Below are 13752 nucleotides of genomic sequence, written 5' to 3' on the forward strand. Positions count from 1 at the left end.
ATTACAGATCAACAGTCCGCTGGCCCACAAGCTTTTATTGTAACAGTAAACTGGTTTTACTGCTACTATTGCTTTGGTATAATTTTGATGCATGGATATTTACATTCTCACCTACATGCCTCTGAGAAGCGCGTTTTTCTTTCGACTACATGCTGCGATCACCCTGTTGAAAAAAACTGCATATGCTGGTTAGGTATGTTTTGATGCTGGTTTGTGCTTGTTTAAGCTGTTTAAGAAAACCCTTAGTATATGTTACAACTAGAATTAAGGGTTTTCTTACCGTAAGGGGTTTCTTGCAACCGGGCCCAGGTTTTTTTTTTACTCCAAGGTCCCCCACTGTATTCACAATATTCAATGGGTCCCCTCCCACTCACAAAAACTCAAAATTCCTACTCAGTAAAATATTTTAGAGCTTGACATTACCTAGAATTTTTTATATACGATACATCTGTTGCTGTTGTAAAGATGACTTTATGGATTTAAATAAATTACACAAATAATGAAATCCTCTGCGGTTTGAAAGTACTGCCATAGTTTCCGTACCTGTTTGCCATTTGAGAACTCAATGAGCTCTGAAAATGTAATTGAAAACATTGCCAAACTGATTTAGCATACTCCTATGACATCTCTGGATCAGTTGTTTTAATGTTCATCAACATTTGCGGGAACTTGACAGGTCAGGAACCCCTTTCCACAACTTATTGCTTGATCCAATAACTTTTTATGACAAAATAAAAAATAGTAATACATTATATAAATTAAATATTGCTTATAATTGATGGGCTAGTAGGGCAGATTTTACTTACAGTTTTACATTGGAGTATAAAAAATAGATAAAACAATCTTAAAACACAAAACACTTGCTTAAAACAGTAAATTTATTTCAACCAAATTTGATGAAGCTAAATAATTATTTTCCCACATTAAATTGCATTAGGCAAAATTAAAAGATTTAAATGGCACTATTGCTGTGTCTCTGTATCCTAAAGATCAACGGAAATGTGAAAATCATTACAATACAAAATATAAGACACTTTAATTTATAATACAGAATTCAGCACTGTAGACATTACCACAACTGCTAACATGGTAATATAGTTAATAATGCAAAACCAATAACAGATTGTTATGATTGTTGTTTCATGAAGCTGAAAGACTTCGCATCAGACTTTAATAATGGCCTTCCCTATGTTTTCCCCTCGCAGCATCCCCATGAATGCAGCAGGCATATTTTCAAACCCAACAGTAACATGCTCTCTGCACTTCAGCTTTCCCTGTAAACCACCAAAACAAGAAACTAAATCACTATCAAGATACCTGATAATGTTATCATAATTACAGTTATGAGCTTTTGATATCATGCTGAGAATTTAACATGAAAACTAACTTGCCTCCTGCATCCAGGTCAACATTCGCTTCAGTGACTCTTCATTTTTATGTTCCCACCTACCCACCAAGAAACCTTCCATTTTCAGCTGCTTAAAGATCATGGTTAGGTGTGGATAAGGTCCTACAAATAAACAAACACATCAGTGATGTAAATCGAAAACAGTACAAGGTCACGGTTCCGATGGACCATTCCAAATGTTCAATTACTCGGCATTTCTACATGTATTGTGGTCATTCCAGTCCAGTGTCTGTTCAATCAAAATCAAACCTCAGGAGAGACAAAGTCATCCAACAGCAATGTGAAAGACTGACAGCATGACAAGACACATAAAACTGTGTGATAAAAATCGAGGTTATCACATGAAAAATCATTTTCAACTTTCCTAAATACATACAAATATTAATACAAACATTACTGTTGTATTTAAAAGTGAATATGAACATGTTTTCTTTGCAGTATTTGAGGTCTGTAAAAATACTGAGCATCTCTGTTTCAAATACTGATTCTCCAGTTTGAAACGAATATTTAAAGAATGAAACAAAAAAATGATCATTTTACTTAAACACATAGCCTACCTATAAATAAATTCAGAAAAACTGAAAATAATTTTGAAATGGTCTCTTAATTTTTTCTGCAGCTACATATACTGTTATAGCACTTTGGGAAGACACACTTATCACAGACAGACCTGTCTGAGGGGTGGTGACATTGTACAGGGATATTCCTCCACACACAGCAATACGGCCAAAAGTCTTCATCTGTTGAATAGCAACACTGGAAAAGTGACCACCAACCTGAAATGATAATTATTATGCAGTGTTATTAAAATATTAACTAAAATTCAACTCAAACCTCAACTTATTCTCAGTTAATGTTATATAAAATGTACCTTTTTAAAACGTATCTAAACAACTTTGTCTTTAGATTTATAACTTGCTGTAAGTTTTAGTGGATTCTTACATTCTCAAAGTAGCAGTCATATCCTTCAGGTGAAGCGTTCTTCAGTGCCTCCTCCAGCGAGGAGACGGTCTTATAGTTAAAAGCCTGGTCAAAGCCCAGCTCTTTCAGGTATGCCACCTTGTCATCAGCACCAGCTGAGCCCACAACCCTGCAGCCTTTAAGTTTGGCTATCTGACCCGCTACAGAGCCCACTGCTCCTGCGGCTGCATTCACCAGTAACGTTTCTCCTGGTTTGATGGCACAGACCTCTTCCAAACCATAGAGTGCAGTCAGCCTGTGGAGCACAGCTAATGTAAATAAATATATTGATTGACAGTTTATATTGATTGACTTTTGTTTGCATAGGAAATAGCAAGCAACAAATGCTTGTTGAGTCAAGCAACAACATTACAAAACACAGTAATCTAATCGCAACATCAATTATGGTTCTTGTTGTGCACAGCTCACAACATCTGATAATAACAGACTGTTTGATCTAAACCTCTAAAGCCATTTGCAAAGAAGTGACACAGAGAAAAAACTTGTTCTGTTTTAAAACATTCAAGCCTGTAATAGTTTGAAAGCAGCACCCACTACAGTGGGTCCATACCCTGGCATCCCAATGGCTCCAAGAGCATGTGAGAGGGAGACATCCTGAGGCCAGTCAGCCAAAACTCGTGTGATATCACTCCCATCTGACACAGTATGTGTTCTCCAGCCACATCGACCAACCACATGACAGCCCACTGGAAATGCAGGATTATTACTCTGAGTTACCCTGCAGTCAAAACATAACACAGTGCATTTCTTGATTCAGAAATGAACAAATCCTTCAACATGCAAAAAATTTGATAAAATCACTCACTTCTACAAATTTGAGAAATAAAAACTAAAAGAACAATAAATTCTCATTCTCTGTTAGCAAAGAAACTGAAGCACAAATTAGACATTCCTCCAGGTAACAATATGCCATTGCATGTCTGAAAAATACATTTATCAGAGGTATGTGTGACATAACAGTTACTGTCGGAACGTTCCTTAATAATACATTTTATTAAATGTACAAGATTTGTTACTGTAAATCAACACATATGCCTCTTTTCACATTCACATTGTTCCTTTTACTTGGCCACTTGAGTTCCAATCATGACATCTCCAGCCTGCATTCGAACATGACTGTATGGTCTTAAAAAATAAAAAGACAAAGTAAACCAGGGTTTGTTATTTGGGGGAATTGCTTAGTAAACATTCTGGAATAATAATACAACAAACAAGTAAAGATTTTCACAGAATGCAGGATATGGTAAAATATTGAATGTTTAAAGACCGCCGTATACAGTACTCACCGCATATACGGGTCCACACTGAGGAACACAGCCTCCAGAAGAACCTCTGAAACACGTCAATAATTAATACTTTATTTTTTTTAAATAAGCAGAATCAAAAAGCATGAAATCTTAAGAGCAAAACCTCCATCTTTAAAGTCAGGGAGCTCCACTACTTTCAGCTCGAAGTCGCCGTCCTTAGGAAATCCTTCAAAGTGATGTTTTAGGACCCAAGTTTTGGCTTGAACCATTGTTTGTCGCAGCTGTGTAAATAAGCGAGCATAGTGTCGCATGCACGTAAGTTCAAAGGGAAAGTCGAATGTGAAGGGAAAAACTCCAAACTTCAGCAGCACTAAAATTAAGCGAATACTCTACGTGTAACTCAAAACAGATCACGTAATCAGTCCACCTAAGGCAACAAAGCTAACAATTCCGATTAAATGTAATACTCTACTCGTACCTGTCGGCTTTGTGTCTACAAAGCTCTTAAGGTTTATTCTTCCTTCCTGCTGTTACATTTGCCCACAAGGCGCTTTGTACAGTGTGCGGGAGCGATCAGCCCACATCTGTCAGGTGACATTTTACTTTACTCTGATTGGCTCAACTATTTGTTTATAGAATGAAAGGAAAAACAAACCAACACGGAAGACTTGTAAAAGTTGCCACTGCCCTCAAGTCTCAAGCATTCATGGTGACTGTTGTCACGCCATCTGCGGTTCGGATAAGTGCGGTAATATGGCGTTATTATAATGACAAATGTCGCGAGCGCATTATTACAAGGCGAGAGCGCATTCTTGTCATACGAGCGCGCGAATCTCTCCGCTCGCACGCCGATTTCCTTTGCTCGTGCACAAAACTGGACGCGCGCTTTCAATTATACGCTGCTCTCTTATGAATTTTCTCTCCTCTCGCTCAGTGAGCGTGTGCGCACTCAAAATGCGTTCCGTGCGTCCACGAATCCTTTGGTACTCTTGCTCTCGAGAGGTCCTCCTGTGTGTTCCAGGCATTATAGGCTGTCAAAAGTAGTCAACCAATCAGGGATAGGCTTCCACGGCGGGCCAATGAAAACGCGACCTCTTACATGGCATCTTATGTGACTCGACGTTTTCAACGAAGCAAGATGGATCCACCACGTTCTCAGGTAACAATATTAATATATTTGATGCAACATTATTAGTCAAATGTGTATTAGAAATGAACGGGGCATTAGGATGCTTTGTAGGCTACATAGAAATGAACGGGGCATTAGGATGCTTTGTAGGCTACATATAAACGTCAGTTTAACTACCATGTTATTCAGACAAAACAGGCCAACACCCTCAAGTTCTTGTGGTCTTCATGCATGTCCTACACTAAACATAATATTGTCAAAATAGTACTAAATTGATTACCGAACAATTTAGATTGGTGTCTTAAGTTAGCTTTATTCTAAAATAATATTTACTACAAGTAACGGTACATATCAAAACAATAATAGCACTGGAGCATTTGGAAATATCATATAATATTCACCTATTTGGTTATGCATTTAATGCGTTTGCAGACAGACAAGAGGTCGCATTTTCATTGGCCCGCCGTGGAAGCCTATCCCTGATTGGTTGACTACTTTTGACAGCCTATAATGCCTGGAACACGCAGGAGGACCTCTCGAGAGCAAGAGTACCAAAGGATTCGTGGACGCACGGAACGCATTTTGAGTGCGCACACGCTCACTGAGCGAGAGGAGAGAAAATTCATAAGAGAGCAGCGTATAATTGAAAGCGCGCGTCCAGTTTTGTGCACGAGCAAAGGAAATCGGCGTGCGAGCGGAGAGATTCGCGCGCTCGTATGACAAGAATGCGCTCTCGCCTTGTAATAATGCGCTCGCGACATTTGTCATTATAATAACGCCATACGGTCAGGCTATCGACGCTTAAAAATCTATTGCGCGTATACACGGGGTTGTACGCTAACGATCCGCTTGTAAAGTCGAATTGTGAAAATTAACCGCTGCCTGGACATCCAGAATTTCGTTATGGAGATAAAGGTTAGGATCGTGGTTTTAAAGCAAACAATCAGTGTATATTCGCATTTTTTGTTGTTTGCCAATGCAATCAGAGCATTTGGATCCGGAAACGGTATTATGACCTTTGGTATGTGGTGTGACGTCAGGCTTAACAAGCGGATAGGTGTGTTTAACTTTTTTTTACTATTGCTATAAGATAATAATTTAGCGGGAAAGTTTTATTTTGATTCAGAATCATGTTCAGTATCAAATGACAATAAACATTGTATTAAATTATACACAATGGAGGATTTGTATATGAAGTTTTCATGTTGTTTAACTGTTTCGTTCTTCAATAATTGCACCCCAAATAAAAAAATAGGTCTCTCTATACTGACATATTTTAAAAATTCATAATAATATCAAATCAAATTGTTTTCTGCAAACTTTACCAGATTCTTGTTCTACGTCTTCCCAACCACTGTGGTGATTTTTGTGTTCTTTCACAGTTTCATTATTTAATAATTGCACACCAAAGTTATGACCAATATGAACTCTTTTGCTATACAGAAATATTTTAAAAATTCATAAAAATATAAAATCAAATTGTTTTCTGCAAACTTTACCAGATTCTTGTTCTACGTCTCCCCAAGTACCACTGTGGTGATTTTCATGTTCTTTCGCTGTTTCATTATTTAATAATTGCACACCAAAGTCAAGACTAATACTAACTAACTGTGTACAGACATTCTCCTTGTTTCCCGTTTACACTTTTGGTCTTTGGGGTCAATATGACCCCATAATGTATATAGGGATTAGGGGTTGATACAAAAATATATAATTTTTTATATACAAATGATATATTCTTTCTTCTATTTACTTCCAATCTGTCAGTTTATGCTGTGTTTTGGGGGAAATGTATGACTTTTTTATCAGTTTACTGCAAAATTCCTCAGCTACACCATAAGCATACATATTAAATATTACATTTTTAGGAAAAAAACTCTTATGATGATCAAAATGAAAATGTTTGATCATTTTTTAACATGTTGTTTCTAAATATTGATCTAGGTGATATATGCAGAATTCTGCCATCTCCAGGGGCCTCTTCTTCGTACCTCGCTAACTCAGTTAGCTGGATTTGATTGTTGACGATTTCGCATGATCTTTGATTGTTCGGTTCTTTGACGCTCAACCTAAACTTGTTGTCTTAGCAACAGGTCCGTTAGCTTAAACCTGCTCGGGAGCAGGCTTATTTCATGTAAACAGGATTAGATCGCGGTCATGATGCAGTCAAATCGGCTTTATTCATACAAAAGCAACTTGTTGTACAAGGTACATGATTAATAGAAAGAGCTTTGCGAATTTAACATGTAATTAACAAAATGTTTTGCTTTTAGAACATTATTTATTGTAATGTAATATAATATATTTAGAACATTTTTTGTTTCTCATTTACTGTGAAAAGTCTTCGGTGAGGACCGAAATAAATGAATGAATAAATAAAATATTGTTTTTTTCTTGTAAAGGAGATATTCGCATATAATATAAAAATATAAAAAAGAGATATAAAAGCTCAGACAGTGCATATGATATGGGGGATTTATAAAAAATGCAGTCTGTCTTGCCATTTGCAAATTTGTGGTATTTCAGTCTCTTAAGACCCCATCTTAATTAATATGATATAAGGGAACTAAAGATTCTGCAGTCATGATCATGTCAATGAGCATTATGTGTCTTGATTGATGTCATAGATTGCATCACAGGCCTCTGAGGCCTCATGTTATTTTCTGAAAATAAATTAGGATATTTGCAGGTAATATTCATTTTAATATTAGTAATTGTATTAAGCAAAAAGTAATTGAATCAACAAGGAAGCTGACTGAATAATCTCTTAGATGGTGTGTGACCTAATGTGCACCTACAGTATCAACAGCACTGAAGCAAAATGACCTGAATCTGCATGAGTCAACAATCTTCAGTCACATTTATGATGGGACTGTTTGAAGACACCATTCCCTGACCCAAACCTGTTACACTGCAGCCCTAGCCAGGACAGGATCATGAAATGACCTTTGGGCAACTGATAGGAATGAAGGATTTCAGTGTATCAAAAGTGCCTGACAGGGCCTGTATTGTGTCATGTGCTACACTACATACATCATCAGAAAACAGAGGCGACCTGTGAGGGAGGTACAGCCTGATGATGATCTCTAAACCACTACAGACTGAGCTTCATGAGATATAACTTTTGGTATACATTTTTTTTTTATTCTTATATAAAAAGCAACACAAACATGCATTATGCCCACATGCATTTTACTTTTAATCTCGATGGATAATAGGCAGGTATCAGTGTCATCTTTTACCTGCAATAAGAGATGTTAGGTCAGTAAACAATATAGAAATAGTTACTTAATCTCCAATCTTTTTAAAATGATATCTCCAGTTTAAGGTTTGTGTTCTTTACATTGTCAAGGTCAATGTTTTGAAGTTTTGGCTTTTGAATTTGCATATATCCAACCGTTAAAGACTTTAAAGTTTATACATGGATGTGCCTTGTGCCTAAGTGAAATAAATAATTCACAATACATTAAAAGCAATAAAATAGCACAACAAAACCATATTTTCCACCATCTATACCACTTTTCTATGCAGACTCAGCAGATGTAAAAGCCTTTCAGATAATGTGAACTCCTGCAACTGCTACTGAGTTAATCCAATTTAAGAAATGTTATTGAAACGGACAGTCCTCCAGACACTTTCCTCAGTATCCCATGCAGTGAACACTAATGGGTATAAAACACTTTATTTTGTGGGAGGAAAACACCATCTCATTGCAATTAACCATTAAAAAAGATAATTTATAAAAAAGAACTTAAAGTTACTTTATCAAAATATACAACTTCAGTTTACAACTGCTTCAAACTGTAATACATATCTCTTAAAGTAATTTGTCTGTGCATCGTTTGAAGTGTTCCTGACATTTTAATAAGGTTTTAAAATTTGTCATAATCTTTAAGCAGCGGTAAAAAAAAACTATGGACGTAACTGCGTCTTTTGAAGTCACGTAACAACCAGCCAATAGCAGCGCTGCCGATCACTAGTTCTTCTATCGATATATGCTGCCTTTCCAATTAAATCCAGATATACTAATCGTACACAAAAGGTGCGTTCGAAGAACTGAATTATCCAGATCATGATTAGTGGGATTAGGTCATCTCGGATATTTCATTTGATCTTGGATGTAGTAAGCGATGTACGAAGAACGGGCCTCTGTGCTTCAAGAAAAGCTTACCGTTTTAGAAAATAGGTGTAATTACCATATACATCCAGCAGAGGCGCTTGTGAAAACCATTCATTTAAAATTTGTTAAAACTATAAGTGTTAAAACCTAAGGCTTTTTGGCCTACATGTTACTGAGCGAAGCCGTCTTAATCAGAAGCTAGAAATGCCAAAATGACGACAAAATGGGTGAGTTCTTGCTTATTTCTTTTCCAAATTATTGCTTATTTGCAATATATGTGACTGCGATATTTGCTAATGTTTAGTGCTTCTTTGTTAGTTAATGTGATTGTTATTATTCTGTTCATTAGAATATGACTACTGATTACATTAGATTAGATTAAACTTTATTGTCACTCTGCAAAGCAGGATACATTTAGTTTGCACTGTATGTACAGTTGGTTATATACAGAGGCCTCAAGAACGTCTCGGGTTACTTGGCTGTAACCCTGTCCTCTGAAAAAGCGGGAACGAGATGCTGCATTTCAAATGCTATGGGAGAACTTTCTTTGTTCGACCGGTTGTGAAGCACGTGTGTCAAACACGCCAAGAATTGGCTTTAAATAACCTCGGCAGGTGATGTGGCTATTTACCCCCGCACCTGCAGGTTATAAATACGCGTGAAAGTGGTTTTCAGGTTCCAACTTTGTCTGAAAGAGATAGATCCTCTTCTTGGTATTATTAACTCATCTCTGACATTAGGACATGTGCCTAAAGCATATAAGGTGGCTGTTATAAGGCCCCTTGTCAAAAAACCCCAACTCGACCCTAGAGAACTAAGGAACTACAGGCCTATATCGAATCTACCTTTCATATCTAAAATTCTGGAAAAAGTAGTTTCAACTCAATTATGCTCCTTCCTCCAAAGGAATGACATCAATGAAGAATTCCAGTCTGGATTTAGAGCATGTCACAGTACAGAGACTGCTTTGATCAGAGTTACAAATGATCTGCTATTGGCGTCTGACCGAGGTTGTATCTCGTTATTGGTGCTGCTAGACCTTAGTGCTGCATTCGATACCATTGACCACAGCACACTCCTACATAGACTCGAAAATTATGTCGGCATTAAGGGAATAGCTTTGAAATGGTTTAAATCTTATTTATCCGACCGTTTTCAATTTGTAGCAATAAACAATGAGGTGTCACGCAAATCGCAAGTCCAGTACGGTGTACCACAGGGCTCAGTCTTAGGGCCTCTGCTCTTCGCATTATACATGCTACCTCTAGGAGATATAATAAAGCGACACGGAGTTAGCTTTCACTGTTATGCTGATGATACTCAACTTTATATTTCCTCGAAGCCTCATGAAACACAGCAGTTCCATCGAATAATGGAATGCATAGTCGATATAAAAAACTGGATGAGTAACAACTTTTTATTACTGAACTCGGACAAAACGGAAGTGTTACTTATTGGACCGAAAACTGCTATAAGTAACAACCAAGAATACTGTTTAACTATTGACGGATGTTCCATAAAACCCTCGTCGTCAGCAAAGAATCTTGGCGTTCTATTCGATAGTAATCTGTCATTTGAGAGCCACGTCGCCAACACCTGTAAAATTGCGTTTTTCCATTTTAAGAATATATCTAAACTACGTCATATGCTGTCAATCTCAGATGCAGAGAAGTTAATTCATGCATTCATGACATCAAGACTAGATTACTGTAATGCACTGTTAGGTGGTTGCCCTGCAGGCTTATTACAAAAACTCCAATTGGTCCAAAACGCGGCAGCTCGAGTTCTTACACGTACAAAAAAGTATGAACATATTAGCCCGGTTCTGTCAACCTTGCACTGGTTACCTATAAAGCATCGCGTTAACTTTAAAATCTTGCTTATTACCTATAAAGCCTTACATGGTTTAGCTCCTCAGTACTTGAATGAACTCCTTTTGTATTACAGTCCTTCACGTGCATTACGCTCTCAGGCGTCCTGTCAGTTGGTAATACCTAGAATTTCAAAATCAAGTGCAGGTGGTAGATCCTTTTCCTATCTAGCGCCTAAACTTTGGAATAGTCTTCCCTGCACTGTCCGGGAGGCAGACACACTCTGTCAGTTTAAATCTAGACTAAAGACGCATCTTTTTAATCTTGCATACACTACTCTTCCATAATATAAATCTTCAGAGGGTTTAGGCTGCATTAGTTAGATCAACCGGAACCAAAAACACAACTGATGTACTTGTTGCATCAAAGAGTACAGAACAGTACTCTACTCTCAGCCAGTCTTGTCTCATTGTTCCAAGGTTACCACAGCGAGCAGGATGCAGTTCATGGCCTGACCTGATGGTAGAGCGGAGAATGGGAAGTGGGGACCTGACAAGAGCTGAGATGATAGAGCTGGATAAAGAAGGACGCGGTCTCTTGACATGTCTTCACCACAAAATTTCAAATGCTATTAGATTATTAATGATAATCTTAAACTATAATTTATTTTATTATTAAGTTTATTTATTTTATTTAGCCTTGTTGTGCAAGCTCTCTGGAGCTTGTGCAGAGGCAGCAGCTTTTGCCAGAGGGGAACTGGAATCCCCTGGTTGGGCCTGGGTTCTCCTGAGGTTTTTTTTCTCGATTAGAGTTTTGGGTTCCTCGCCACCGTTTGCATACTGTTTTTGCACTATCTGCCTGACCGGGGGGGCTGCTTTAGAATCTTAAAGTTTTACTTAATTAATATTGCATATAGGAATTTATTATCTGTTATATTTGACCTGTGCTTCTCTCTCCTTTATCCTAAATGTGTGCTCTCACTGAGCGTGTGTGTGTGTGCGTACTTGTCTGTGTACGTACGTGTGTGTGTGTGTGTGTGTGTGTGTGTGTCTGTGTGTGTTGGTGTGTGTGCGTGTTGTGTGTGTGGAGTGTTTTGTGTGTGGGTGTGTCTGTCTTCTGTGTTTTCAACCTTTTCTTGTTTTTGCAGGTACAACTTTGATTGTTTTGCTTGTAGTCAATGTGTCTCATGTACAGCTGCTTTGTAACAATGAAAATTGTAAAAGCGCTATATAAATAAAGTTGAGTTGAGTTGAGTTGAAAGGACGTCCGGGCACGGCTACAGTGCGGCATTGAGGCGCAGCATCTCGTTCCCGCTTTTTCAGGGAACAGGATTACAGCCAAGTAACCCGAGACGTTCCCTATCAAAAGCTACACTCGACGCTGTGGTTCAAGCGCTATGGGAACGAGAATACCAACGGCGCCGCACTGGAAGTGTCTGGACCCCCCAAGGTTGTGTGGTGTGTGTGTGCACAAGCCGAGAGGAGGTCTCAGACGTGAGTCTGGGATGTAGACTCCAGGTCGCTTGCGCCTGGAGTAGCATGGACATCCAGACTATAAAATCTCACAAATGTGTGTGGAGAGGACCAGCCCGCCGCATCACACACTTGCTGCAAGGGGACACCTCTTGCTAAGGCCATAGAAGATGAAACCCCCCTTGTTGAATGAGCTCTGACTCCTAGAGGTGAAGCTTGACCGCGCCTCGTAGGCCAGAGCAATAGCATCCCTCACCCAATGTGATATAGTCTGCTTGGTGGCAGCCACCCCCCGGTTGCGGCCCCCATAACATATGAAAAGCTGCTCTGATATACGCCACTGGCTGGTGCGGTGGACGTAATTTCGATGAGCACGTACTGGACACAGTAAGTGTAATCGTTCTTGCTCCGACATTGTGAACGGTGGAGGGCAGAAGGCCTCAAGAACAACCGGATACACGGTAGAGAACTGAACTTTAGGCAGATAACTCGGGTGAGGATGCAGAATAGCTTTAACCATCCCAGGGGCAAAAATTAAACAGGAGGGTGAGGTTGAGAGTGCCTGCAAATCTCCAATTCTCTTAAGAGAAGTGATTGCCGTTAGAAAAACCATCTTAAGGGTCAGAAGCCTGACAGGTGCTGACTCCATAGGTTCAAAAGGGGTGCCAACCAGGCCCTCGAGCACTATAGCTAAGTCCCATGAAGGGGCTGTCTGTCTAGAAGGAGGCCTCAGCCGCCTCGCTCCATGAATAAATCGGGCGACTAAGGGGTGTTTTCCCACAGAAACCCCATCAATCAGGGTGTGGCAGGCCGAAATGGCGGCCACATAAACCCTGAGAGCACCGGGGCTTGTACCTGAGGACCGTTTCTCTTGCAGAAACTCCAACACTGAAACAATCTGGCAGTGAATTGGGTCTGCATGGTGTGCCATGCACCATCTGTCAAAAACGCTCCATCTAAGGGCGTAGCTCCTTCTAGTGGAGGGAGCCCTAGCACTTAGAATAGTCTCTAGTACATCGGGCGGAAGCCCAGCACCTCTCAGCTGGTACCCTTCAGGGGCCAGACGTGGAGATTCCAGAGCTCGGGACGGGGATGAAGTATTGTCCCGTGCCCTTGAGACAAGAGATCCCTCCTGACTGGGATCGCCCATGGCGAGTCGTCGAGGAGGGATACTAGGTCCGAGAACCAGACTCTGGTTGGCCAACAGAGAGCCACCAATAGGAGGCGAGACCCCTGTTGACGAACCTTCGCCAGGACTCCCGGGAGCAGAGCTATCGGAGGATATGCGTAAATACGCAGTCTGGGCCACGTATGGGCCATTGCGTCCAGACCCAGAGGAGCTGGATGAGTCAGAACGAAGTAGAGGGGACATTGCGCTGTCTCCTGCGTAGCAAAGAGGTCCACCTCTGCTTTGTAAAATCTTTCCCAGATTTGTCTGACTATCTCGGGGTGGAGTTTCCATTCCCCGTTCGTCACAGCTTGTCTGGACAGCAAGTCTGCTCCCACATTCATATGCCCCGGGATGTGAATCGCTCTGAGGGACAGGAATTTGCCCTCTGCCCAAGGCAGGATCTGCTGAGCCAA

General features: G+C 39.7%; 1 protein-coding gene across 2 annotated transcripts; it reads right to left on the minus strand.

Annotated features, from left to right (window-relative positions):
* Positions 1 to 627: 627 nt before the first annotated feature.
* LOC130552492 (prostaglandin reductase 1-like) lies at positions 628 to 4650 on the minus strand. Of its 2 annotated transcripts, XM_057330825.1 has the most exons (8): positions 3800 to 4650; positions 3676 to 3721; positions 3455 to 3514; positions 2940 to 3107; positions 2351 to 2624; positions 2079 to 2184; positions 1392 to 1510; positions 628 to 1274 (listed from the first exon to the last, which is right to left on the minus strand). In XM_057330825.1, exons 1-8 carry the CDS (start codon positions 3945 to 3947, stop codon positions 1164 to 1166), a joined length of 1032 nt encoding a protein of 343 aa, XP_057186808.1. In that variant the 5' UTR covers positions 3948 to 4650; the 3' UTR covers positions 628 to 1163. The 2 variants fall into 2 exon arrangements, with proteins under 2 accessions (XP_057186808.1, XP_057186816.1); XM_057330833.1 differs by lacking the exon at positions 3455 to 3514.
* Positions 4651 to 13752: the final 9102 nt, after the last annotated feature.

Source organism: Triplophysa rosa, linkage group LG1, assembly GCF_024868665.1.
Source record: "Triplophysa rosa linkage group LG1, Trosa_1v2, whole genome shotgun sequence".
NCBI classification, from domain to species: Eukaryota; Metazoa; Chordata; class Actinopteri; order Cypriniformes; family Nemacheilidae; genus Triplophysa; species Triplophysa rosa.